Here is a 27,153-nt window from a genome sequence, read left to right as displayed (position 1 = left end):
GATCCCACCCCAGCCCCACTGCCCTGTGCTGGTGGCAGGGGTGGCTCTGCAGCTGGGGACACTGCCCAAGCTGTCAGCAACCCCTTCCGGGGGGGCTGAGGCAGACTGCAGGAGCATGGCTGCCCATGGCATCAGCATTCCCAATGCCAGCCTGTGTCCCTGCCAGGCAAAGCCCACTGGCACATAAGGCCAAGTGGGACAGGAGCCCCAGGCACGATCGGGCAGGCAGGGCTGGGTGTGCGGGCAGGGGGCTGGAAGCTGCGACAGCGTCTGTCTAACCAGGGGGTGAAGGGGTATTTCTGTTTGGGGCAGGGGGGTGGAATTTCTGTTCAGAGAGCTGGTGGGAAGGGACGCTTGCTGCCACAGCACTGGGTGACAGGGGGGAATTACCTTCCAGTGCACGGGGAGAAAATGCAGCAGCCATCCCTGTATCACACAGCATCTCCCTCAGGCACCGCTGCGATGCCTGGCCACCACACACTACTCCTGCCTGTGTCCCGACCGTGCCCAAGTCCCTCCTTCTTCTGCACCTCGGCTTTCCCCACCACCGCATCCCCCTATCCCTGCCCCGAGCGGGAGGGCAGCACCCTGCAGACAGCTCGCTGGGCTCCCAAGGCTGCCCGGGGTAGGGACACAGGGTTGTCACAAGGCCCCGCAGGGCTGCCCGGAGCCGGCAGCGGCGCTGGGCGAGCGGGCGAGTGGGCAGTGGAGCCGGGCGATGCAGTCTAGGTGGTGCTATTTCTCTATTTTTGCACTGGACGGGTTTGGGATTTTCCTTTCCCTATTCGCTGCCTTGGTCGTCTTCTTCTCCTCTCTCTCGCTCTCTTTTTTTTTTTTTCTTTTCCTTTTCTAAAAATACTTGACAGCGATTGAAAGGTCCCTTTAATCGAGGCCACAGAGCCCTTATTAAGGGCACGGGTCGGGGTGCTGGGCCGTGCCCGGCATAACGGCTTCATTAAACCCTGCGAAAACTAATATTTATGGAATCAAATTTATGGAGGCCGAGGCCGAACTTGTGGCCTTTAATGTGTGTCGGGAGCTCAAATCCAGCCGGCTCCAGGGAGGAGGGGGTGGGGACAGGGAAGGAGACCCCAGCGGGACAGGATGGGACAATAAGTGGTGACACTCCCTGGAGCTGGCGGCAACCTGGGCCAGGGAGGCACCAGCGGCCCCATGCTGGAGTCTTGGGGGCTGGGGTCCCTGCGGTGGCCTGGGGAGCCTCGGCAGAGCTCTTTTTTTCCCACCAATGTCTTCACTCTCCTGCTTTTACCCACCCCCGATCTGTGCTCCTGCAGCCCCCCTTCCCTTGCCTTGGGAGCAGGGTGAGCGGAGCCGGGTCTGTCCCTGCAGCAGGTCTTTACCCGCAGCCCGTGACCACTGGGGTACCCACCTGCCCCTTGGGCACAGAGCCATAGGGCTCCCCAGGGGACTTACTCTGCAGTGGGACAGGGCTTGAGCAACGCCCCTGCAGCATCCCTGGGGCTGGCACAGGCTCCCCTGAGCTGAGCACCCTGGGGAGAAGCAGAGACACAGCCCGCGTGCAGCTGGCAGCCGGGACGACCGGGGGTGCAGGTGCTGGTTTGCACCACCCACTCCCCCATAGAGCCCACCAGCCACTGGCACAGCTGGCATGGGAATGTGTCATAGAATCATGGAACCATAGAATGGTTAGAGTTGGAAGGGACCTTAAAGATCATCTCCTTCCAACTCCCCTGCCATGGGCAGGGACACCTCCCGCTAGACCAGGCTGCTCAAAGCCCCATCCAGCCTGGCCTTGAACGCTTCCAGGGATGTGGCAGACACAGCTTCTCTGGGCAACCTCTTCCAGTGCCTCACCACCCTCACAGTAAAGAATTTCTTCCTAATATCTCATCTAAATCTCCCCTCTTTCAGTTTAAAACCATTACCCCTCATCCTATCGCTCCACTCCCTGATAAGGAGTCCCTCCCCAGCTTTCCTGTAGACCCCCTTTAGGTACTGGAAGGAGCTATAATGTCTCCTCGGAGCCTTCTCTTCTCCAGGCTGAACAACCCCAACTCCCTCAGCCTGTCCTCATAACAGAGGTGCTCCAGTCCTCTCATCATCTTCATGGCCCTCCTCTGGACCTGCTCCAACAGGTCCATGTCCTTCTTGTGGTGAGGAGTCCAGAGCTGGATGCAGTACTCCAGGTGGGGTCTCACCAGAGCAGAGGGGCAGAATCACCTCCCTTGACCTGCTGACCGTATTTCTTTTGATGCAGCCCAGAGTATGGTTGGCTTTCTGGGCTGCAAGCGCACATTGCCGGCTCATATTGAGCTTCTCATCAACCAGCACCCTCCATGTAATGTCCCCTCAGCCCCGAAGGAGCCAGATGAGCCAGATGCCCTCACTGGGGTGATAAACCCTCCTCCTGCAGGTCCTGGCTTGTACAGGGGAGCAGCATGAACCCCACACTCAGCAGGGAGCTGGGGGACCTGGCTTGGAACAGAGTAGCTCCCAGGCCAGGAGATAGAGCCCACATGGGTGGAGCAGAGGTTGCACAAGAGGACAACCTGGTGACAGAAGACACATGAAACCTAAAGCTGCTACACTGCTGCCCTGGTTCTACCCAGATGTCAGCAGGACCCTCCCTGGGGTCAAGTGCCCGTCAGGCAGACCCAAAGCTGCAAGGGTAAGGCGCTGGCAGATGGGGGAGGGCAGGATACGTAACTATGGCTGTCGGCGCAAGCTCCCCATCCCACGTCTTCCCCTTCCCACCACCCACCCTGCCCCGCACGCTGCTCCCTCAGAGAGGAAATATAAAAAGCAACCGGCTGCTCTCACCCTGGGACTGGCCAGCCGCGGTCCAGCAAAGGCCCTTTCATTCCCCTTCCACAGACACAGGGGCTGCTCCGGATGTTTTTGTTTCCCCCTTGCTGCCCGAGAGAGCAGGCAGCATGACTGCGGCCAGCCCGTCCCTGGGGAGCAGGGCAGCCGGGAGTAGGGGTCCCTGCCCCAGGAGAGTGGCAGCAGTGCTGCCTGCCTCTCTGCCTGCTGCTTTAGGACCTGGCTCAGGCACAAGAGCCGGGTCCCAGCCCCAAAGAAAGCATTTGGAGACAAGGGTTGGAAGAGGAGAGCAGGGATTCAAGGATGGATGGATGGACAGGTAGGGTGTGGAGAGGCAGAGGTAGTGCTTTATGGCCCGGGAGCATCTGTAACCTGCTCTGGGGCTTGCTCCCAGGCCTGGGAGCTTTCGAGGCTTGGTTGTCCCTTGCCCCTTGGAGGCCAGAGGATGGATTAACCCCATATCACCTGCCCACTAACCCTGGGGGAGCTGCCTGCATATGGAGGGTGGCCCTTGGCACAGCCAGGCTGCCTTTGCCAACCCACTGCTACAAGGGCTTCACCTGGCTCCAGGCACCAGCACATTGTGTGTCCCTGGCATGGGACAAGGAGAGTGTGGGCTCCAAGCCCTTCAGCGTGTTGCGCCCTCAGGATCTGGGGGTCCCATCATGCACACCCCACCCCACACGCTGCTGCTCAGGGTGAGGCACAGCATGGGCTGGGAGCTGCCGTCCTGCCCCATCTGCTGTCACCTCCTCACCATCCCGAGCCGCTGCAAGACAACGGGACCAGCCAGAGGGGGACCCAGCAGCACTGGGTGCTGCACCCCTGCCTGGAGTCTGTGGGCCCAGGGGGGACAGAGCAGGAGGAGAGGAATCTCATCCAGACACAGCCCTTTATTTCAAACCCACATGAGACCAGCAAAACCCCACGGCCCTGCTGGGGTCCCTGCTGTCCCACACCCACTCACCAGCATCCCTCCCACGGCCCTGCTGGGGTCCCTGCTGTCCCACACCCACCTGCCAGCATCCCTCCCACGGCCCTGCTGGGGTCCCTGCTGTCCCACACCCACCCGCCAGCATCCCTCCCACTCCCCCCGGGGTCCCAGCGCTGGCTCCATCACGGGGCAGCCTGGGCAAGTTCTACACCAGGGAAGAGGCAGAAAAGAGGTTCCTGAGACACGGCTGAAGAGAGGAGATGCCCCATCATCCTGGCTGCAGACACCTCGGGAGGGTACCATGCCCCAGGCCAGGGTCCACCGGCAGATGCAGGCAGGGAGGCAAAGAACACATGGGTGCTCTGCACTGTCTCTCTCGGATGCTGGGGGGAACAGCGAACCTCGGGGTGGGGGGCAGTGACCTTTCAGCTGAAGAGTCCCTTCGCCTTCTTTGGCTTGGCCTTGGCCACTGGCAGCCGGGGCTTCTGAGCTGGGGAAGAGGCCGGCTGGAATCAAAGCGGAGGCAGCGTCAGTCCCCCCCCGGGGGGCTTGCACAAGATGGGTGCACATGTGCAAGCAGTGACACCCCTCCACCCCCGTGGGGATGTGCAAGCCACACACACGTGTGCAATGGACCCACACTCTCCCCATCCGGGGAGGATGGGCTAGGAACTGAGTTGAGACCCCCAGTGCATCCTGGGTGGGTACAGGGTTGGGATGTGAAGAGGGAAGGGAGGTGCAGGCCCCATCCTGCCGTTGGTACGGAGAAGCTGTACCTAAAGCTGCACTCACCGTGGTGCCCTCACTGGAAGACACTGCTTCATCCTCCTGGGATGGAGGCGGTGGATGGGGGTGCCCTGCTGTTTCTGCAGCAGGCGCCGGGTCCTCAGCGTTCTCTGGTACCAGCAGAAAGAGATGCCATTCGGGATTGAGATGAGGGACCGTGGGGCATTGCCCAAACCCACACCAGGAACAGCGCCTGGGTGGGGGAGCTCAGCCCATGGGGGGAAAGCAAAGGGGGAGACTGTGGCATGGGGTGAGCTGCACCCAGGGCCCCACTCCCCTTCTCCCCAGGATGGGAGCTCAGCCGCAGGGAGGCTGGGTGCTTCGGGCTCTCCCCATATCACAGCCAGGGAGCTCCTCACCCGAGCGCTGCCGTTTCCGAGCCTGCTTGGCCTCCTGCTGCGTCACCGCCGTGTAGAGCTGCTGCAGAGTGGAGGCGAACACCTGCCCCTCTCCCGCACCACAGATCTCGGGCAGGTTCTGTGGGAGAGAGCAGGGACACCGTCACCCTGCCAGGCCGTCACCCTGCCAGGCCATCACCTGCCAGGACGTGGTTCCTGCCAGGACACCCTGCCACGGTGCTGCAGAGGGTGCCGGGCAGCGGAGAAGGGGCCATGCATCCCTCTGCTCCCCAGCCGTGCATGCACAGACACACAGACACAAGCACACAGAGACACAGACACACACAGACACAAACACACACACCTGCTCCAGCCAGTGGGCTGCCTTCCCATTCAGACCGCGGAGGCTTGCGAGTCATTCATGAAACACCGGAGATAAGATCGCATGGGAAGGGCTGTGGCTTCCCTGGCAGGAGCCGTGGCTGGCCGATAAGGACAGCGAGCCTTGGGCAGGGGCAGGACCTCGGCACGAGGTGAGGACAGGGAACCTCTGCCTGCTATAACTGCCTCCAGCGATGCCTATGCGGGCAGGACACACCATCCCCGGTGGCCCTATGGCAAGTGGGGGCAACGTGGTGGCAAGACGAGGGATGCCCAAGTTTGCTCCCAGTCTGCCAGAGTGACTCCCGCCTCCCTGCACACATTTTCCCTCCATGCAGGCTTGATGCAGGGAAGCCCCCCATCCTCCTGCCTGCACCCCCTGATAGGGCTGTGGGATGCCACCCTCATCCTCTGGGCCATGCCGATGTGCATGGGGGACCGTGGCTGTCACAACGAGGGGGCTGGCAAGCTGGGCAAGCGCCATGCTCCACTGGGAACCTCATGGAGCGCACGGCCAGAAAACAAACACGTACAGAGATGGGGAAAGGCGTGTGTGCCCTGGAGGGGGTGGCTGCATGGGGACGTGCAGGACACAGTGTGGGTGCGCATGTGCAGGTGAGCGTGAGCATCTGTGTGTGCACGGGGGCTTGCGTGCAGCCATGTGTGGATGATCATGGCTCCGGGTGCGTGCATGGCTGTGTGTGTGTCTGTGTGTGTGTGTGTGTGTGTATGTATCAAAGGTCTGCGCACTAATCTCTGTGCCGCTCCACACCCAGACAGCAGAACAAAGTGTAACAGATAAGGCCGGATCCTCTCTGGGCCAGGGGAGCGGGGAGGGGATGGGGGACGCTCAGACCCACTCAAGGCCAAAGTCCAAAGCCTGGCCCCGGCTTCCCAGTGGCAGAAAGGGCAGGCTGAGCCCCCCTTGCTGCTCCCCGCCAGACAGGGCGGGAGTGCAGGGCTGATGCCAGGATGCGTTGGCTGGTAACCAGAAAGGCATCTTCCCAAAGGTCTCATCCCTCCTGCTGGAGTTGTGGGCATGAAAGGCCCTTTAGCTGTAGGACACACATGCCACTGGGGGTCTGCTTTTTGGCCAGCTTCTGTGCAGGACCTCCTGTGTCCCTGCCCACTGCCACAGGAGGGAGCGATGCTCTGGTCCCAGTGCCCAGCAAGCATCCCTGGGATTGCTTGTCACTGGGCAAACACACCTCCCAATGCCTCCTTGCCCGTCCTCTGAGCCCTGGGCTTACACTGGCCCATCACAAGGTCCCAGGGAGAAGGAGGGATGCTGAAGACCTCGGACACACTAGGGATGCTCGTGCCCTGGATGCCTCAGCCACTGGCCATGGGGCTTGAGGTTGCAAAAGCAGCATCTGAGGCCAGGAAGGCGACTGCACTTCAAAGGCAGGAGAGGGGCTGGCAACGAGTGGCCGACACAGCCTAGATCAAAGGCACAAGCTGGAGTCATAATTCAGAGAAAAGCAAACAGCAGCTCGCAGGAAAGCCGGGAACAGTCGTGGAGTGAGCAAAGTGTACCAGATAGCACTGCGTGGGTCAATGCCCCAGGAGGGCAGGAGAGTCCCTGCAGAGCCACCCAGCCCTGGGTGCCACTACCCTGCTGCCCACCCCCCTCTCCCTGCCACCAAGGGGTCCCTGGGGAGTGCCAGGGTGATGGGGCAGGCTGTGGCCCCAGGCGTAGGGTACTGCCCACCCCTCTCTGCGCCAACCCAGACAGGACACAGGCTGCAGTGTAGGACGGCACCTGGGACATGCCCCAAGCCCCAGGGCTTCTGCTCTTCCCAACATCCAAGTGAGGATCCGGGCAGGGCAGCTGCTCTCTTGGTGCTCAGCCCCAGCTGCACGGAGCCAGCATAGTGTCCCTGTGGTGTCCCTGGGGATGGGGCAATGCCACGGAGCGTCCACCGTGCTTGTAACCACCCGGTGTCCCCAAGACCTGCACACAGGCACCCGCTGGAGTGGTACACTGGGGAGGCACTGGGAGAAGGGTGTCCGGTACTGACAGCCCCCAGGGAGGGATGGACATCTGGAGTGGTACAGGGGTCTGCACGTGCAGGGTACCCACTGCCCATGCCTCCGGGAAGGACCCAGCTCCTGCAAGCCTGGGGTGGAATTTGGGAGTCACTGGCCACCTCCTGCCACTGCCCTTCCCGGAGGCTCGAGCCCGCGGGCTCGGAGCCATGGGGCCGTCGGAGCTGGCCTGCGCCGGGATGGGAGGGCCGCGCTTCACAGCCCCGGAGGGAAATGGGTTTATAACCAGAGCTGGAAGCGTTTCCCTGCAGAGCCGTGACTCAGCAGGGAGCGGAGCGTGCTGTGCCAGCCACCGGCCACCTGATGGCCCCGGAGGCTGAGAGGGACAAGGAGGTGTCCCCAGAAGGGGCTGGGTAGGGGACAAGCCCTGGCTACGGGCATCCTTCCCCTACTTCCTTGCCCCACTGCCCCAGCACATCCCCAAGCTGAACCCTGCTGCAGCCAGCTTCTTGTCCCCACTACGACGTCAGCTCTGGCCTCCGGTGACTTGTTTTTCTCTGATTATCCCTCTCTGGGATAAACAATGATGCCAGAGGTCTGGGGAGCGGCATGAGCAGAGAGTTGGCACCCGGGGGAGTGCCGGCCGGGTTGCCCCACGCGGCTTGCTGGGCACCGGGGAGCGATGCCCGGGGAGCTGGCACAGCTCGCCCAGCATGTTATGACTACCTGGCCACAAGGCCAAGTGGGATGCCACGGTATCAGGAGCGACTCAAGGCTGCGGCAGTGGGACGGGAGGCTCTGCAGCACACCCTGAACTGCGATTAGCCCAGCCGGGGGGGCTGCCCAGTGAAGGGGGGCAGGCGCCTGACCTCGCGCTGGGAGCAAGCCGTGTTCGCCGGCAGCCCCGCAGCGGTGGGGGAGCTGGACTGCAGCCTCGCTCGGTGCCCCCCATGCTGGGGGGCTCAGCTAGGGGCTGTACCCCACTGTGGCGGCAGGGCCAGTGGTGAGCATGGTACTGCATCCATCTCCCAGGCATCCTGCCTTCACCCACCCCTACCCAGACTCCCTCCTCAAGAGGCCATAAGAGATGGCGATTTGAATGTCCTCTTGATAGCATGAGCAGGAGGGGCACATCACCCAGCCTGGCACCGTGCCACCGATGCAGAAGCATCACCTTCCCCTGGCCCGGTAGGGGGGTGGGTTGCAGGCAGGCTGGACCGTGCTGGGCCCCCGCACTGGTGCCAAGCACCAGAGTCTAAATCGGTCGTGCTCAAAGCTGGGGACTGACCCTTTCATTATCACACCAGACGTTCGAAGTGGTTACCAACATTCTTCGCTACAAACCCCACATTCCTATTTTTTAATATATTTTTAACTGGAAAACAGAGCGAACAGGGCCTGTTTGGAAATTACAGCCTGGCTGCTGTGGCTTGTATGTCAGATCTGCCCACATTCCCGTGGCCAGCCTCAGCACATGCTCCACAGGGGCACACTTAATAATTCCTGCCGGGGCCGGGAGCCAAGGGGCGTGGGCCGGGGGGGGCATGGCTTCCCCAGGCTCCCCCTGCCAGCAGGCTCCGCGGAAGCGGCGTGGTGGAACGGTGGCCTGGGAACGGTGCACCAACTCTCCGGTGATGGCCATGGCTGCCACCGTGCTGGTGAAGCCTGGCGATGCTGTGGCAGCCCACGGCGGGCAAGGGAAGGGCTCCATGGCTGGGGCGTTCCCGTGCCTTGTGGCTAGGCTGCCCTCGGCTCTTTTCCCTGCCGCAAGCTTTGTGCTTCCTCCTGGGAACGGGGCTGGATGCGCGCTGGGCATCTCTGCCCGTGGTCGTGCTAGCATTGGTCAGGATGGGGAGGGATCCACCCCGGGATCCAGGTAGATGAGCATCCATCTGGGCTACCCGCTCAAGCAAGCTCTGCCAACAGCATTGGACCAAGGGATCCCGCCAGGATCTACCTGCAGGAGGACAGAAATGAAGGGGGCTGAACTGCTCCCTTCTGGATAGGGTCAAGGGAAGGCAGAGGGGCAGATCATCCTCCTGGGATGGAGCAGGACACACCAGCCTGACTTCATGGAGCAGTGACCCTCTCCCTTGGGGCAGAGCTGCCCCAAAGCACCCCAAGCTGCCCCAAAGCGCCCCGAGGTGCCCCACACTGAACGCCGATGCCCTTTCCCAGCTCCTCCAGCCCTTGGAACTGCTTGCACATGCTCCCCCCAGCTTGCAGCAGTGCTTGGGCCACTATGTACCCCAGCAGGGGACAACTAAGGGACCTGTCCCCATCACCCTCTACCACGCACGCCCCTGGGGACACGCAGCCGCAGCAGGTAGGACGGCTGGCGGTGCTGCCAGCCCGCCTGTGGAGCAGGCAGGGGCAGGATGGCCAGGGCTTCCCAGGCAGGGAGCCAGGCTGAGCACACCTGGCAGGAAGCGGCAGTGCCGGCAGGGGAAGGCAACCGGAGAGCTGCCGAGAGGTGAAGGGGTCACCCCGGGGAAGAGTGGGGCGGTGAGGCCAGGACGGACGAGCATCCCAGCCCGACCCAGCCCGGCCCAGCACGGCCCGGCACTCCTCCCAGCGCCGCTCCGGCCCCGCTGCGGGCAATGTTTTCCTTTCCCCCTGACTTTCGGGGCCTTTCCAGCGAGCAAATGTCAGGCGCATAAAGAGCAGCACTGTGAGCGGAAGATGGAGCGAGAATGCCTGCCCGCGTCCCTCCGTAAGTGCTGTCTCACACTTCATCAAGGCAGCCTTTGCAAGCGAGGCGCACGCTTAACAACCAGCAGTCTATGCTGGCCGGCGACCGCAGCAGCCCGGCCGCTCAATACCCTTTTCTTTTCTCCTTGTGCTGTTTTCGCGGCTTGGGTTACCGCTTTTCTCGCAGACACAGAGCGGAGGGGAGCGGTGGCAGCGGGGGCTCTGCATTGTGCCACCGCTGTGCTGGGGTGGATGCGGGGATGCTGGGGAGGGGGAGGGGGATCCTGCCCCTGCTCTGCCCACACACTGCTGCTTCTAGCTCTCAGGGATAAATCCCAGGGAAAGGAGGGACAGCAGCAGAGCAGAGGTAGGACAGGAGGCTGCAGCACCTCCTTCCCAGACGCAGGAGGACCAGCCCACCGGGAACAGCCTGAGGCTTGGCAGAGGGCTGGTAGGGGGCGAGGGGCTCCAGACCCCAGTGGGCACAGCCCCTACCCCATCACACTTGGAGAGAGGCCATCCCACCGCGCTGCCCAGCAGGACTGCAGGCATCCAAGACATCCTGCTGCCCGAGTGCCAACAAACTCCCTGAAAAAGAGTGGGGCCCTGCAGAGCAGCCCTTGCTACAGGCACCAGCCTTCCTTCCCCACCTGGGCTACCCTGCAAGAAGGTGGGCATGGCTGCCCAGGGGCTGGGGGCGGCTGCTGGTGGCACCCCCAGCTCCAGCCTGACCATGGGCACTTGTCCTCCCATCCAGCAGCCTGCAGGGCAACAGCAGGAGAGCCTCTGGGGCAGCTGACATTGGGTGCCAGTTTGGCAACGGAGCTGGGAAAGGAGGATGTCCTGAAGAGCAGCAGGTCCCAGCACGCCAAGACTTGTGAGGACTTGCTGCTGGCTTCCAGGAAGGCAGAGCCACACGCTGATGGCACCTACAGGCATCATCTCTGCCAACCTGGCCCACCACCGACATGGGGTGCCTTCTCCAGGGGCCAGTGCAGGCAGTGGAGGGCCTGGGCACGCCCAGGAGCAGAAGACATGGAGACCTGGTGGCCAGGGTCCCTCCTGGCCCAGGGGGACAGCTCAGGGACCCCTCTCCTCCACAAGGAAGTTGGGTGGCTCACACTGCCTTGTTATTGTAGGGTGGCTTGGTGAATATGGACACATCACCCAGGCGTATTATTGTAGGGTTCCTCCGCAAAGTGTGCCAGCTCATGTGGGTTTATTATTGTCTGTCCAGGAAAGCTGGACACATCGGGCTGGTTTGTTATTGTAGGGTTGCTCAGGAAGGCCGGCCAGCTCATCCCGGCTTGTTATTATTGCGCAGGGCTTGCGGGGGGCTGGCCGGGAAACTTCCTGCAAAGTGGGGTGACGGAAAGGGAGCCACACCTGGTGAATCACAAGGATGCTGTGTGGCGATAAGGAAGAGCGAGGGGTGGGATCCAGCACCCCGGCTCCACCCGGAGAGGGCAGGCCACCCATTCATGGGCACAAACACTGCAGCTCCCCTGGGACCTGTGGGGCAGCGGGGCTAGCGGGGGCAGCAGAAGCGTGGGTCAGGGCTGGGGACTGGCACAGCAGCCCACAGACCCCTTGAGAAGTGAAAGCTGGGGGTGACGGGGAGGGACCCGCGGGGATGCTGCACCCTGCGTGTCCCTAAACCCGGTGCACAAGGGATTAGCTGAGCTAACAGGGCCTGGAGCGGAAGCTGGGGCTGAGCCAGGTGGGATTAGGGGCTTTGGGGGGAATTTGGGTGCGTTCAGGACTGGGCTGCGCGGGAGGCAGTGGCCGCTCCACCCCGGCAGCTTTGCAGTCCCTCCCAAGCGCAGGTGCAGCCGGAGGGGCAGTCCCTGGGGACGCTGCCCCATTGTCACCCGCAACTGCAGCAGGAAGCATTGCTGCGTGGGGCAGGGGGGCAGCAGGGCTCGCCCCCGCACTGGCTCAGGCGGCTCCCCAGGCACATGGCCCCAGCAGGGCTGGGTCCGACATGCCCCAGCGGCCGTGCCACCACCGCTGGCACAGTCACTGAGTCACTGTCACCTCCCCTTGCTCTGCGACAGCCCGTGTTTCTCAGCCCCAGCAGCCTGTCAGCGTCCCACAGGCAGTGCCCAGCTGTGCCGGGTGCCCGAGTGTCCCTCAGGCAGTGCCCAGATGTGCCAGTGCCCAGGTGTCCCTGGACAGTGGCCAGATGTGCCAGTGCCCAGGTGTCCTGGAAGCAGCGCCCAGCTGTGCCGGGTGCCCGAGTGTTCCCCAGGCAATGCCCAGATGTGCCAGTGCCCAGGTGTCCTGGAAGCAGTGCCCAGCTGTGCCGGGTGCCCAGGTGTCCCCGGGCAGTACCCAGCTGCTCGGTGCAGATGTTGGTCCCCGGCCAGGCAGCAGGATTGAGTGTCAGGCGAGCTCTCTGTGTGCAGCAGCAGCGGCAAGAGGCCAGGCTGCCCTGCGAGCACACAGCCCCTTCATTCATGGCAAAAAATAGCCCCCCGGGGTGTGGTCCAGCCTGGAAAAGCCCCCTCCAGCCCCGGCCAGCCCATGTTTATTCAGTACGGGGGCGGGGGGGGACGCGCTGCCCTCCCCCTGCCCACCAGCCCTGCGTGCCGTCTCCCTGCCAGAGCAGCAGCTCTTGGATGCGGTTCCCCGGGTCCCCCCTGGCCAAAACACACAGGCTGGGGCGGGGGGGGGGAATGGCAAACCCCTAAAAAGCACTGGGTTTGTCTCCGGGAGGAGCAGCCCCCGGTGATGTCATGAGAGTTTGCGAGCGGCCACATGAAAGGGACTCGCTGCCCAGGAAATCCACAGGTCCGTGCTCTGCCAGACAAGCCAGCGATTCTTCAGTGGTCCGGGAAGGAAACCTCCGGGAGCCCAAGCCAAGCTTGCCCTTGCCCCGGGGACAGCCCCTCCAGGCTCCCCAACCCTGCTCCGCAGTCCCCTGTATCCCTTTCTCAGCATCTATAGTTCACAGCAGGTCCCTGCCCACAAACTGGTACCCCTCGGTACCAATCCCTGCCCTGCAGTCCCCAGGGCACCAAGCCTTGCCCAGTAGACTCACAGCATCCTAATCCTTGCTCTGGAGCCTCCAGAGTCCGGACCCCTGCCACGCAGAGCCCAGACTCTCTCTGTCTGCTGTCCTGGGGAGCAGCATCCCCATTTCCATGGTGATCCATCAGGCTGGGAGCCGCAGGTGATTTAGGGCCAGGCGGTCCTGCCACCAGACAACGGGGATGCAGCAGGGCAGGGGATTTTCTTTCGTGAGGGATTACGCTGGGGACAGCTGGGAACACACAGATGCAGCCCCCCCCCGCCAGCCCCCTCCCCAGGAGCCAGCCAGGATCTCGCCCCGCTCCAGGCACTGCAGACATGGGGTCTGAAACTGAATCTGCTGCCCAGGGCCCCCCCTCCCCATTTCCCACAGGCGCAGGACGCAGCGGCTGGAGCAATGGGGAGACTCTGCCTCCCTCCCCACGCAGGAGACACCGCTGGGCTCCCATCCAAGGCCAGAGGCCCAGCTCTGCACCCCACTCTGCCCTGCACGTCCCAGACGCACCATGCGTCCCGCATCGCATGGGAATTGGTGATGGAGCTGCTCCCCCTGCCCCATTGCCAGCTGCAGCCCAGAAGGAGCCGAGTGGCAAGTGAAGATCAGGGTGGTTTTAACTTCACGTCCCCAGCGCCTCCCGTGCACCATTTCAGGAGGCTGGAAGCATCCAGCCCATCCACCTGCAACTTGCCCATGGAGACACTCTCCTGCTCCACTCGCTCCACCTCTCCCCACGCAGGCGCAAGGTGACAAGATCTCTCCACACCCCCAAAAGTGCCTGGGGACCAGAGCGTACCCCAGACTGGTGCTGCGGCACATGGGGACACCGGCTGGGAAATCATGGGTGTCTTCATGGCATGGTGCTGGGGCAGAGAGCTCTCTGGGGCCAGCTTAGTGGTGACGAAGTACCCTGCAACTGAGACATCCCCCCCCCACCCTCAGCAGACAGAGACTCTTCGGAAAAGGGCTGTCTCTGAGCAGACCACGGCCTGGGACATCTAGGATGTGGGGCATCTCCATCCTGCTGGTACCCAAATACATCCATGACAGCGCGGGGCTCACAGAGGGGACAGGGTCAGCAGAGAGGAGATGGGAGCTGCCACAAGGCTTGCAGGGCTGTTCCCTTTTCCCCCTGGGAATGGAGTGGGACGTTTACTCCCTCTGTCCCTGTCCCAGCGAAGAGAGGGGACTCAGTCTCTGGGACTGTCAATCAGGCACTTTTCACCAGAGCTAAAAATGCCCTCTCAGAAGGAAAACAAAATAAAAACACAAAACAAAACAGAGAGGTGAAAAATTCCTTGACATTTCTCTCCTGCGAGTCCCCAGGGCCAGCACAGAGGCGAGAGCCCCCGGAGTTTGTCAAGCAAACACTTTCACACCCTCGGCCACGCTCGGCACGCTGCCGCTGGAATGCCAAATATATATTTAAGCCCTGCTCATCAAAGGAGTCTGTTCGGAGTTGGTCTCGGGCAACGTGCATGTGGGTTTGGCCCAGAGAGAAAACCAGAGACGCTGAGAACATTTCTTGGGGATGGGAGACAGCTTGCACACACACACACACACATACACACATATACACGCGCGCGCGTGAGACAAATGACAGCCTTCAAGGTTGTGTGGCCGTGAGGTCGCGGGCTGGGCACGAGATACCTGCCCGCTGCGGCACTCACCCTTATCAGCTCCTGTCGCTCCACGGGGTGGGGATGTTTAGGCTGGAGAGAGGCCAGCAGCAATTCTGCATTCCAGTGTGCTATAAACTTTGTCAAAGCTAAATGAGCTCAACCAACAAAGCTGGGGTCCGGGGAGACGAGCAGGAAGAGACACTCTGGGAGAGGACAGGCTTGCAGGGACACGGAGGGCTGGCTGGGGCTGTGCAGCCCGTGAGGAGGTGATGAGTATCCCCAGCCCGGGCACAGCACCATGCCATAGGGAGGCTCAGATACAGCGCTCCTGCAAGTCCAGGGTTGGTACTTGCCTCTGGGAGGGGGGGCTGCAGGTGACAAAGCGGGGAGCCTTTCTGCATACACCACTCCTGTTCCTCAGCTCCCTCCCTTAGGAGCATCCCCTTGGTTTGTTGCAGATGGCCCAGGCACCTATGCCCATCTCACGGACCACCTTAGAGCTGGAGAGATGGGGGAGTCTCTGCTTTCTTCTTCTTCCGCATGGGGTTTGCTCCCAGCCATGGCACTGCCGTGGCATTTGCAAGGCCCCAGTGCTGGACACAGAGCTGAGATGCTCCTGACCCATCTCTGGAGGCAGGTTTGGAAGCTGCTGCGCATAAGCTGGAGGGCAGGAGCTCCATCTCCAGAGATGATGGAACGGGATTTCCCCTCTCTATCAGCCAGGAGCAAAGAGGTCTTAGCCTAAATCTTGTGCCTAATCCCAGCTGACAGAGCTGCAGGTCAGGGACTGGCCAGGGGCTGGAGCTGGCCGGGGCAGGACAGATCATTGCCACGAGCAAAGGGAGCATGCCGGTGCTGTGAAATCAGGCATTACGCGCCTGTCGCCCAGGGCAGGACCAGCCCGTCGGGCTGCCGGGGAGCCGCTCTGGTTGCGACAGGGGTAATGCCGGCACCGGCGGGGGCTGACCCTGTGCAGCCGTCCCCCCCAAGCCGGGTTCATCTCCAGGTGAGGGGAGGGATTGCTGGGCCACGGGTTCGATTTCAGGCACCTGCTGCTAATAAAACACTCTGTCAGGGCACCTTCGGCCTCTCAGCCCTTGGAGAGAGGGATGGGATCCCTGCGGTGATGGCTGGGGGTGGCACAAAGGCCTGGGGGAGCTGGGAGCCGTGGCCCCGACCCTGCCCCACATTGCATCCCTCTGCCTGGGTGAACCCTGCTAGGTTCGGCTGCTGCAGCCCAAGTCGCTCCTGGTTTTCAAGGGCAGGGATCCCAGCCCACCAGGGACATGATGCTCTGAGCCCCGCCGCTCTCCCCATGGGCGATGTGGAGCAGAGACCTCCCCCGCCTCTGGCAGCCGTTGCTTTTTCCAGCCCCCTGCCCACTCATCATGCCGCTCTCTCCATTTGGGCTTGCCTTGTTCCTAAGGGTTCACCCACCCCTTGCCATCTCCAGACAGCAAAAACATGCCCTTTGGCTAAATACAGGGTTTTTTAAAAGCCTCACCATTTTCATCCCTATTTTTCTAGGCGTTTTCTTCCATGCAGCGCTACCTGTCATCAGCAGCACTGGAAAACAAGGTACCCGGGGCACCTGCTTGTGGCTCCCCCATGCTCATGTCAAACCTCATCTGTCTGCAGTCACTCTTTCCTGGACCACCATCACCTTCCAGTCTAAAAATCGGTTTATCTTTAACCTTATCCGTAATAACACGCTCCAATATATTGTCTCGCATATGGACCCAGGCTAGAAGATCCTCCTCTATGACTTAAAGCCCTGCCATCCCCATGGCCCTGCTCTTTGCCAGCCTCAAAGACATCGGAGGGTTCAGTAAGCTGGATTGTTTTCGCTCCTGCCCCTGCTCCCCCTTGCCAGATCCCAGCTTTCAGTGGGGCTGCTGCCTGGCTGGGAGGCCAGTTTCCAGAGCTGCTGGGGCTCTGTGCAGGAGGACCTTCTCCCTCCCCAGCCAGGTCTTTCCACAGTCTCAGGGGAATGGGGGACCTCTACATCCCCCCTCTGCACTGCCATCAGCTGCCATCATCTCAAAACACAAGCCCGTCATCAGCAGACACAACGGTGACACCTGGGGTGCTGTTTCTTTGCTTCCCAACCACCCCAGCTCCTCCAGCAGACCTAAAACAGGAGCCAAGGCTGGGAGAGAACCTCTCCCAACGTGTGGAAACTCAAAAAGCAGCTCTCAAAGTAGACATCAGAGCCAAGGCGAGGACTGGGCTGCTCCTTGCCCTGCCTGGGCTGGCTCCCGGAGCTGGTACCCGCAGCCCGCTGCCTCCTACCAGGCTGCACATCTGCAGCCTCCACCCGTGCAGGAGAGCAGGAATCAATTACAGGGCTGGCAAAGGCAGGGCTGCTCTGGGGCTGGCGAACGGCACCGGCTCCGGCGGCCGCAGAGCACGTGGCACGGCCCCGGAGGCATCCCGCCGACCAGCCCCGCGCCCAGGCTGAGCACAGATGTGCCACTGGCTCATGGGGAAGAGGCAGGGGAACCACTTGAAAGCCATGGTATGAAAGCACTGGTAAACCAGGGCCACTCCTCTGCTCCTCTGGCTCCATGCGCTATTTATAGTGCTCCGGGTGCCCACCCTGGGGGAGTTCAGCCCCTGGGGTGCAGACTTTTGCCAAGCCAGCCCTCCTGTCTGCCGTGCAGCTCCCTGAAGCCCCACCGAGGTCTAAAAAAGGTCCCGGACCCACCTAATAGCTAAGATGCTCTAGGGTGGGCTCTCCCACAGGGGCTTATGGCAACGCTAGATCAGCCGGCACTGCATGCAGCACCCTCAGACAGCCAGCACGTATAGCAGGAACACAAAGACAAGCCCCACGACATCGATCTGGAGACAAGGAGAGACCCAGCCAAGCCATGGTGACTCCTTGTAGACCCACCATCAGTAACCCCAGGTGGCTGTAGCCCAGCTAGGGGGGAGGTGTCCTTGCTTTCTCCAGCTGCACGGGAGGGCTGGGTGGAAAGGCTGTGGGGGTGCTCCCTCAAGCTTCTAGGCTGGTTTCCTTGTTGCATGGGAGGGTGTCGGGCCTTGTCCCTCTGTCCCAGCACCCAGCACCTCCTGGGCATTTGCAAGGGCCTGTTGAGTCACCGCAGGTAAAGGAAAGCTGAGGTTGCACTGGTGAAACGTGATTCTGCCAACACACACCTCGTGGAGGCTGCCAGAGGGCTTCAGGGAAGGTGGGCAGCGAGGAAGAGCAGCAGTACCATGCCCTCAGCATCTCCTGAGGTACCTGCCCCGCATCTCCTCTACTGCCAAGCAGCACACGTGGGCATGGCTCCGTGCCTAACCACTGCTCTGCTGGCTGCAGCATGGCAAGAGCAAGCCATAGGAATGGATGCTAGCACTCCCTCTGATGTGGCTGGGGAGGTCACAGCGATCAGTAACCACAGGGCAGGGGACAAGGCAGACCCCTCTGATGGTCTCTGCAGTAGACACCCACCACTTGCAGCCCCACAGGGCAGGACAACCACTGCCATGGTGGTGGCAGATGGGGGATGAGCCAGGCAAACACCAGAGGTCACACCGTGACAGCTGGGACGAGGACCCGGGTGCCTGGGGGGACAAACATGGCCGTAGCCCCATGCCTCCTCACCCCGCTGCATAGAGGTGCCAGGGCTCCCGGTGCCTCCCGAGGGCTGCGGGGTGAGGATGCTTCCTGCATATCCCAGAGCCGTGGTGGTCGCCAGGGTCGGGGGGTAGGACCACACTGATCAGGAGCAGGTGGCTGCTGGCGCTCCCCCAGCCAGCAACCAAGGAGGACCTAAATTTATTCCACTAATATGTGGGCGGCAAGGTGGGGACCGGGGGGCTCCTCCAGACCATCTGCCCCACGCACGGCGCACGTCCCACTGCCCTCCTCAGCGCTGTCATGGCCGACCCTGCCCCAACACCAGTGACGGGAACAGAGCCCTTCTGGACCGTCTCTTTGGCACCCGCGTGTCCTGATGACTGGCCCCGAGCGGACCCAAGTCCTTCCTCCCCTGACCACAGAGGGGAAAGTTTCCAAATTAAAAACCTAAAACTGGTAACAAGGTGCCCATGGCAGGAACCTTTTAAACTGGCCATTAAAGTTTATAAGTTGGACGGGCACCGGGACCGAGCGGCGGAGCTGCAGGAAAACAGCCGCCCCTCCTCGGGCAGCCCTAACCACGGCTGTCCCCAAAGCCGCAGGGCTGACGTCACGGCATGACTTCACCTTCATCACCCACCGCCTGGCCGGCCCCAGCCCCGTGTTTACCCCTGCCTGTCCCCCGCCGCTGTCCCTCGCAGCCCGCTTTTCCCTTTGAGGTCAGCCGGCAGCCCCGGGGCCTGGCGAGGAAGAGGAAAAGAGGAGAGAGAAGGGAAACCAAACCTCAGCGCCCACAAGGCGGGCTGCAAAACACGGAGCCCCGGCGGCCACGCTGCGGGGATGGCGGGCTCCGTCCCAGCGCTCCTGCCTCTCCATGGCTGCATCCCCTCCTTCCTGCCCGAAGGCTGCTATCCCTGGAGTGGGAAACTGGGAAAAATCTGTGCCCGCTGCTATGCACCCGGAGGACAGACTCTGTGCCCTCAGCAAGGTGGGCTAGAGGAGGGTATCAGACCTGACCCACTGTCCCATCCCGCCCTGGGATACTGGGATGCGTCGTGGGTACCGGAGAGGACCCAGCCTCCGTCTCAAGGGGTGAGATGTTGTGGGTGATATGCACAGCCTGTCCCCAAGCCCAATGGGGACATGTGGCCAGCCCCGGGGTGAAGCAGAGCATGGGGTTTCAGCTAGGAGAGCTTTGGGAGTAGCGGAAACAGAAGCCTCAGTTGCCAGCGTGCAGACCGGGGCAGCGTCACTCCCCTGTCCCCTGCCAGCATGGGGACAGTCCGGCTCTAGACCTCTCAGAGAGGAGCCACCAGCCTTGGTGAGGTGTTGCAGGTGTGTGTGGGATGCAGGTTTGCGTTGCACGGTGGCGTGGGAGGATGGAGGGCGGGGGGGATAAAACCCCATGGGTAGTGATACTGGAAGAGGCCTGGAAGAAAGCCCACAGTTGTTTTCGGAGTGGCTGTGCATGGGGACCGGTGCTGAGCCCTCCGAGCCCTCCGCAAAGCCAGTGCTTCATGCTGGAACCAGCCCGAACGATGTGCTCAGCTCGGAGACGCACATTGCCAGAACACGGGTGAGAGCCACAAAAGCCACACGGGTTCAGGAGGGACAAGGCCGGGGGCTGCGTGGCCGCAGAGCTGCCCACAGCAAGCCCAGGGCACCGGTCAGAACAGGCTGGGAAAGCCACCGTCCCCATCGGCTGCTGTTCGAAGCCGCATGGGGCACATTTTGCCCGCTGTCACCTCCCGGAGAGGTCTGTGGGTTGCATTTATAGCCTCGGCCACAGATCTTGGTCCTTGTCCTGGACCTCACAGTGCTGCCCCTGCATCCGGAGCATCTCTGGGAGAGGGGAGCTGCGGCGACCCCCTCTGCGCCCCGGTGAGCCAGTGCACGCACGCCAGCCGCTCGCACGCCTCCCCCTCAGCATCGATCGATGGGGAAGCGCACACATGGACACACACACACACACACAAACAGGGCAGCCTCTGCAAACAACTGCTTGTTAAGTTAAAATTAAACTCTGCACAAATATTGACCTTTGGAGGGGACATAAACTCTGCCGATATATTTACCAGCTTTATAAATGGGCCTGACCACAGTGCCCTATAGGCTGAGCTGGAGGAGACGAGGGCTGTGGAGGTACCCAAACAAGGTGCATCCCACCCCCCCCCCCCAGTCCCAAATGGGGCTCTTCTCAAACAATGCCTCTGTGCCCCCCGGCTGCCCCCCACCCTCCCCAAAGTCCCCACTCCAGCCTGATGGTGGGCATGAGGATGAGCTGGATCCATTATTGCCCCCCAGCTCGTGGTTTCTCAGGGGAGCAGCCAGCAGCTCACGGACAGCCCCGGAGCACCCAGGGGAAGCTCTTGTCCCCTTTGGGCTTGGGAAATTGATCCAGCAGAATGGTCCTGAGGTTGTCCCTCATCTCCCAACCCTTCCAAACCTCTGCACCGACCAAAGCCTCGCTGTCTGGCAGGGGCACCCAAACCCCAGCTGCCCAGCATTTGGGCAGGCCGCTCTGCCCCAGGGTCTGTCCCCCCCCGTGCAGAGCACCCAGCACATCACGGAGGGTTCCCACCTCTTGGGGGGGATCCAGAGCTCAGGACTCAGTCCTCCATCTGGGAAGGTTTCAGGACCTGCAGAAAAACCAGAAGCCTGCAGCCAAGCGGGCAAAAATCAGCCGGTGGCAGAAAGGAGGCAAAGACTCCCATCTCTGTGGTGGGACCACTGCTCTGTGGTGGGAAGTCACCCCTCCTGAACCCACCAGAGCTCTCAGAAGGGGCCAGCATGCCCAGCTGAGCATACCGGGGGATGCAGCGGGACTGGGAAAATACTTAGGGCAAGGTGTTTCCCCAAGGATAGCTAAACCAGCTTGGCTGTCGTGGGAGAAGAGGCAGGCTCTTCTCAGAGCCTACGCCTAGGGTGAAGAGCCGGAGGCAAGCTGGAGTAAAGGGTGGCTTTTGCAGGCAGAGGGTACAAATGGGGGGGCACAGGGGGCAACACCATTTTTCTATGATATAAAACTCTTCAGGGCAGCCAGAAAAAACTGCTGAGTGCAACAAGTTGCTGTTGAATAAGCAGGTAATGGAGGAGGCATAAAATCAGTGCTGACAAATGCAGCACAAAGGACATGGGGAACAACTCCAGCTACACGCTGCATGGCGCAGGGCAGACATCCCCACGTTACTGCAAGGGGAAGGTACCAGCCCAGGGCTCAGAAGGAGAGAAGAGGACCCTGTGCATCCTGAGGAGACCAGGGTGAGGCCAGCATGCCCGGGGCTCTCACTGCCCTTCAGTCCTTGGCCAAAGAGCGCGGTGGGCACAGGGTCCGTCTGAGCACGCACCAGTGGGCTCAGCTGGCAAGAGGGATGATGGAGGGTGAATTTAGGAGATGGCCCCGAGGAGCTGGGCGTGCAAACCCAAGGCTGTGAGTGGTCAGGAGAGGGGTGCAAAGAGGGTGTACACGCAGCAGGCACAACTCCTGTGCCAAGAGCAGTGCCTGCACCGTCTGGCTGGTGGCAGGAAGGCTTGTGCCCCCACCGGCTGCCCGGTCCCCGGCCCCGGGGATGCAGGGAGGAGAGCACAACACATACAGCAGGGGATGCCCAAGTTCCAGCTCTTGGAAATACTGAATAGAGTCTTATTCAGGCTGATGTAAAACACTGTTAAAACACACAAAAATCCTTTGAGTAATGGGCGAGCGGGAAAGAGGCATCTATAATTAACAGTAACTGTTCGAGACGGTCGCTGCCCAGAGACGTGTACTGTGCAAAACCACTTGAAAAGGCCTCGTCTGAAAGGCGAAGCCTGGGGTTTTTCAAGAAGCCCGTCATGTAACGATCCTGGCCCTTCCAAAATAATTCTGCCATATTAAAAAAACCCAAAACCTCAGCTTAATCGCCCTGCAGCACTGGGACTGGAGAGCTCTGAGAAGAGGGGAAGGGAAGCACAACCAGCTTCCAATTAGAGCCTCGTTAGAAAGGAAAGCTGGGGAGCTATTAGAGAGCGGGCCAGGAGCGAGCTGAGCCAGCTGCCTGGAGACCCACTGCAGGAGGGGTGTCCCGACTAGCCCTGCCCCTTCTGCCCCCTCGGTGGGTGCTCTGGGACCCCAAGGGTGGCATGGTCCCTGCTGTGGGCACTTGGCCTGAGCAGACGGAGAAGAGATTGCTGCAGTCGCACACCTAAAAGGCCTCTGGGAAGTCCTGGCCCTACCTGGGGCAGAGTTTGGGGATGCTCGTGGAGCTGTGCAGGGAGCGCTGGGTATGGGAGAAAGGGGAATTAGGGCTAGAAGGATGCTGCAGCTGGAGAGGGGAAGTGAAACAGGGGTCTGTGGGCTTCACTGCCTCCTCCCACTCTTGAAGGCGCAGAGCCAGGGTCAGGGATTGCCCCAACCTGCGTGTCCCCATGTCACCAGGATGGGGGTCCTGGTTCTGCCAAGCCCTGGGTTTTCAGTTGTGAGGGGAGAGGACAGTCCTCTTGTGTGCGCATCCATCCTCCTGCCCCCCACACACACTTTGCCACCTTTCCTGGCACCCTGGCTCCCCATCCCCAGTGCCCAGCGTGCCTGCAGCCCAAGGACAGCTTGTGCAGTGGCTACAGCCAGTCATCAAAGTGCCAGAGCCCAGCCCGGTTGGCATGAGTGCCGGGGTATCATTGCCTGCAGCACAGGTTCATCCACAGTACCCACCCCAGGCCATTTGCTTCATCAGCTCTGGCTTTAATTGTGTCCGCCAGCCATGCCTGCCAGGACCAGGCCACCGGGCACCCGTTTGCCTGCCTGCAGCCTGGCTCCGGGGCCGGCTGGCCAGGAGGAACACTGCCCAGAGCAGCCTCCCCTTCCCATCCCACAGCCTGGGACCCATCCAACACAAAGTTAATTTCTAACCATGGGTAACCACCAGTGCCCGAGCTGGGATGATTTATCCCCTATCTGCCTGAGTCGGATTTATGAGCCACACATCCCCTAGGCTGCGATAAAGGCCATGTCTGTGCTCTTCCATCCCCCCCCTTCCCGTAGCCCCTCCATGTGGACTCACTGCCCCCCCCCCCCACCATTTACAAGCCTTCCCCCAGTGCGGAAACCTGACAGCCCACAGAAGAACAGTAAACAGCACAGAAAATAGCACACGCTGGAGGCCAAGGAGAGACGCGCCGGCCGGGGAAGCCACAAATGGTTCCTGCTTTCAGGACCTGTTCAAGAAAACAGAGTGGGGCGTACCCTGGGCTCCCACCAGCCTTCAAAAGGGGAGAGGGGAGCTGCTATTAATAGCAAAGACAGGGCGCTGCTCACACGCAGGGCTGGATTGGATGATGGCACGGCTGTGGTGGGGATGGTCAAGCAGCGAGGAGCGGTCCCTGTGGCATCGGCCGGAGGCAGCGCTGGGTGGGAGCGGGCATTTCCCCTGCAAATGGGAATTCACGCACAGCGTGGAAATTTCCTCAGTGCATTGGTGCGGAGTGAGGCTGGGAGAACTGGGAACCCAAAGCAGGGCCAGGTCCTGCTACATTTGCCCCTGCCATGTGGCACTGGGCAGAGGGTGCTCATCCCTGCACCCACTTGCCCCAGTCCGTCATCTCCTGCAGGCAGTGCTCAGCAGCCCAGCACCTGGGCACGCTGTCATGGGGATGCCCTAGATATGCACTTCAGGCTGCTCCAGGGTCAGTGGCGATGAAGACATGTGTCACCTGGCGCCTTTTCAAATACGATCTGAGGCTTCTTCCCCTCTGCCAGGAGCACAAGCCACCACTGAGCAGCACTGGGCATCGCTGCAGTGCCAGCAGCCTCCGCAGCATGATAAAGTTGTTCAGAGATGAGTGCACCTGGATTTGTACTCTGTCCCTCTGCCAGCCAGAGGCCACCTTGTTGGAGCTCAGATGCTCTGCACGCACCGCAGCAGCCGAGATGCTCCAGAGCCTTGTGCAGCGGTGTCACTGCCCCACCAGCCAGGATGGCATCATCCTTTGCACCACCACTGCGGGCTTCCAGTCCCCGCAGCCAGCCAGGTGCACAGCCCAACAGGCGGGTGAATGGGCCAGATCCCGGCAACCTGGCCACACAGATTGTGGTCCTGAGCTGCACCGAGCAGCCCAGCTCAAAGCAGCCCCCCTGCCAGTGGCAGCCAGCTGGGGAGGGAGCAAGTGGCAGCAGCGACAGCCCTGGGGTTTGCAGGACGGGGACACAAGGAGCAGGATGGACAAAGCTGTGGGCAGCATCCCGGCTGTCGGGGCAGGCACCACCAGCCCCCCACCGTCCCCCAGCCCTCTGCAGTGCTGATAGCGGCAGCCCCGGCAAGGGAGAGAAGAGAGCCTTGTTCTGGGGCCAAGACTAAGGCGATTCAGTGTTCCACTCCCCTGAGGTTTCTCGGGTGAAACCTGGCTCTGTAATGGCTGTGTCTGTAAAACGTATGGAAATGCCCATAAAACCTGTATCAAATGCTATATGGATATATATGGATATATGGAGAGAACTATGAAATTAGGAGCACGCAGGGAATTGGGGCAGGACGGCTCCCTTCGAGCCGTAAAAATACACAAGTGAAAGGCAGGGGAGGCAGGAGCGCCGGGAGCCGCGCAGACAGGCCGGCACGACCAGGAGCCAGGGGAAGGGCACCCCGGCTCCATGCTGCGTGGCTCTGCCGAGACCTGTGCCCAGGGAAAGCCTCCGGGATGGAGGAACATCTCCATGGGACAGCATGGGACAGACCCCTGCACAGGGATGGGGAAACCTCACCAGGGCTCCCCAGCAGCACGAACCCTTGCTGAGGGCAGGGAGAGGGGCGCCTGGCTTTGGGGACATGCCAGCAGTACCCCTGAACCAGAGGTAGCTTGAAGATGAGCTGCCGAAGTAAAGAGCGGGAGGCTGGGGAGGGGAGATGCACAAAGGTCTCTGCTGTGGGTGACAGCAGTATCGATGCTGAGAGCCATCGGGAGCCTACAGTGAGGGATGAGAGGCGCAGGGGAGAGGCGCAGGGGCAGTGGGGAAATAACCACTGCTCCCAGTTGGAAAAAAAGAGCCGGTGCGGCTGAGCATGGCAGAGCAGCCGATGGCAGCCCCAGAGATGCAGCATGTCCAGTATGTCCCTTTGCGGATGGCCCGTCCCTGAGTGCAAGTGCCAGCGTGAGAAGATGGCACGGCACCGACTAAGGCAAGCAACCTTTATTTTTGCTCCAAGGGCACACACAAAGCACGTGTGCAACTCCAAACACGTGGTGCTCATGTGACGGGCCCACAGCACAAGGAGCTCCTGGGGGGTCTCTACCTGCCCGCTGGGCGTCACAGGGGTCGTCAGGCGAGGGCATGGGCAAAGGGACACACTGAGCAGCAAGCAGAGCCTTCGTGCCATCAGCGTCCCAACATATAAACCTGCCATGAGCCAGCCGAGCCCCTGTGATCCTATACAAGAGACACCTTTTCCGACAATCCCATCACTTCAAGAGCTGAGGTTTTAGGAAAATCTCTAATATCAACAGGCTTTTCAGTTAAATCATAAACAAATAGGCAAACAGAGGGCCCTTGCCAAGGAGTAAGCAATAAATGATGAGAGAGGAGGTGAACCGTGGCAGTTTGCTGTCACCATCGATGCTGTTCGCTCCCTGCACCATGCTGGGCAGCACCCAGTTGTCTCCAGTCCTTCTTGCCTTGTTCCAGCAGGGAGACCCCCCACCCAGCCTTCCGCTGCTCCCGCCAAAACCTTTCCTCTCCTTGTAGCTTTCATAAAGCACAAAAGAAGGCCAGAACCCCCAAATCTGGGGCGTAACCCACTGATCTGCCCTGATCCATTTGCCGTGAGAGTGGTGAGCGTGGAGGGACCTGTGTGGCCGGGAAACCCAGGGCAGGACCCATCCCTGGGCATGTCCCTGCTCCAAACCCACACAGAGGCGATGCTGTGGTGATGGGGGAAAGGTCCTTAGCTGCTCCACCCGGCATCCCTGCTGGGTGACAGCCCCTACATGGCTCCCCGCTTCACCTCTAACCAGGGCAGAGGTACAATGCTGCTACCAGCCCTGCTGCCCAAGGCGTCCCTGTCACAGGCTGCAGCCAGGGAGCTGCGGAAATGCAATGCCAGGGCTGCAGAGAGGCAGTGCCTGGGATGCAGAGATACAGTGCTGGTGTTGCAGAGATGCAGTGCCCAGGATGCAGAGATGCTATGCCCAGGATGCAGAGGTGCAGTGGCAGGGCTGTGGTGATGCAATGCCCAGGATGCAGAGATGCAGTGCTGGCGTTGCAGTGATACAGTGCCTGGGATGCAGAGGTGCAGTGCCCAGGATGCAATGATGCAGTGCCCAGGATGCAGAGATGCAATGCTGGGGTTGCAGTGATGCAGTGCCCAGGATGCAGAGATGCAATGGTTGGGATGCAGTGACGCAGTGCCTGGGATGCAGACATGCAGTGATGGGGTTGCAGAGACACAGTGCCTGGGATGCAGAGATGCAGTGCCCAGGATGCAATGATGCAGTGCCCGGGATGCAGAGATGCAATGGTTGGGATGCAGTGATGCAGTGCCTGGGATGCAGGGATGCAGTGATGGGGATGCAGAGATGCAGTGATGGGGATGCAGAGGTGCAGTGATGGGGATGCAGGCAGGCAGTGCCATGGCTGCAGTGATGCGGTGCCGGCGCCGCAGCCCCACGCAGCCGGCAGCCGCGGGCCGTCAGGCGGCTGCTCACCGGAGGCAGGGCGCCATCTGTCGCGTCCCTGTCACAGGCCAGCGCACGGCGTGTCCCCAAACCCGCCAGCACAGGGCCAGCCGCCGTGCCCAGCCAGGTGGACGCCTGCTGCCTGCTCTGCTCACCCCTGTCCCCTTCTACCTGCGGAGGTGACAACCAGGAGAGGCCACAGCCCCGCACAGGATGGGTGCAGGGCAAGGTTTGGTGCTTCTGGGGTGCAAAGGCAGCCCAAGGCATTGGAGAGTGTGTGTGTGTGTGACAGCGCTGTGACAGGGGACAGCTTGGAGAGCCTTGGCCACCTCCCCGAGGCTCTGACACCC

At 61.4% G+C, this 27,153-nt stretch overlaps 1 protein-coding gene across 2 annotated transcripts in view; it reads right to left on the bottom strand.

The window, feature by feature from the left end:
- Positions 1-3,681: 3,681 nt before the first annotated feature.
- NHEJ1 (non-homologous end joining factor 1) overlaps positions 3,682-27,153 on the bottom strand; it is a 45,119-nt gene continuing 21,647 nt past the window's right edge. For both annotated transcript variants that reach the window (XM_074594506.1, XM_074594507.1), the window contains exons 6-8: positions 4,885-5,002; positions 4,532-4,635; positions 3,682-4,245 (exon numbers count right to left, since the gene is read on the bottom strand). In XM_074594506.1, the coding sequence (XP_074450607.1) occupies positions 4,165-4,245; positions 4,532-4,635; positions 4,885-5,002 (303 nt within the window). In that variant the 3' untranslated portion in view covers positions 3,682-4,164. The remainder of the gene's footprint in view (positions 4,246-4,531; positions 4,636-4,884; positions 5,003-27,153) is intronic.

The sequence above is a fragment of the Larus michahellis genome, chromosome 7 (genome assembly GCF_964199755.1).
Source record: "Larus michahellis chromosome 7, bLarMic1.1, whole genome shotgun sequence".
Classification (NCBI taxonomy): Eukaryota; Metazoa; Chordata; class Aves; order Charadriiformes; family Laridae; genus Larus; species Larus michahellis.
The sequence above is the reverse complement of the archived record's forward strand: the minus strand, read 5'-3'. Positions and strand labels throughout refer to the sequence as shown.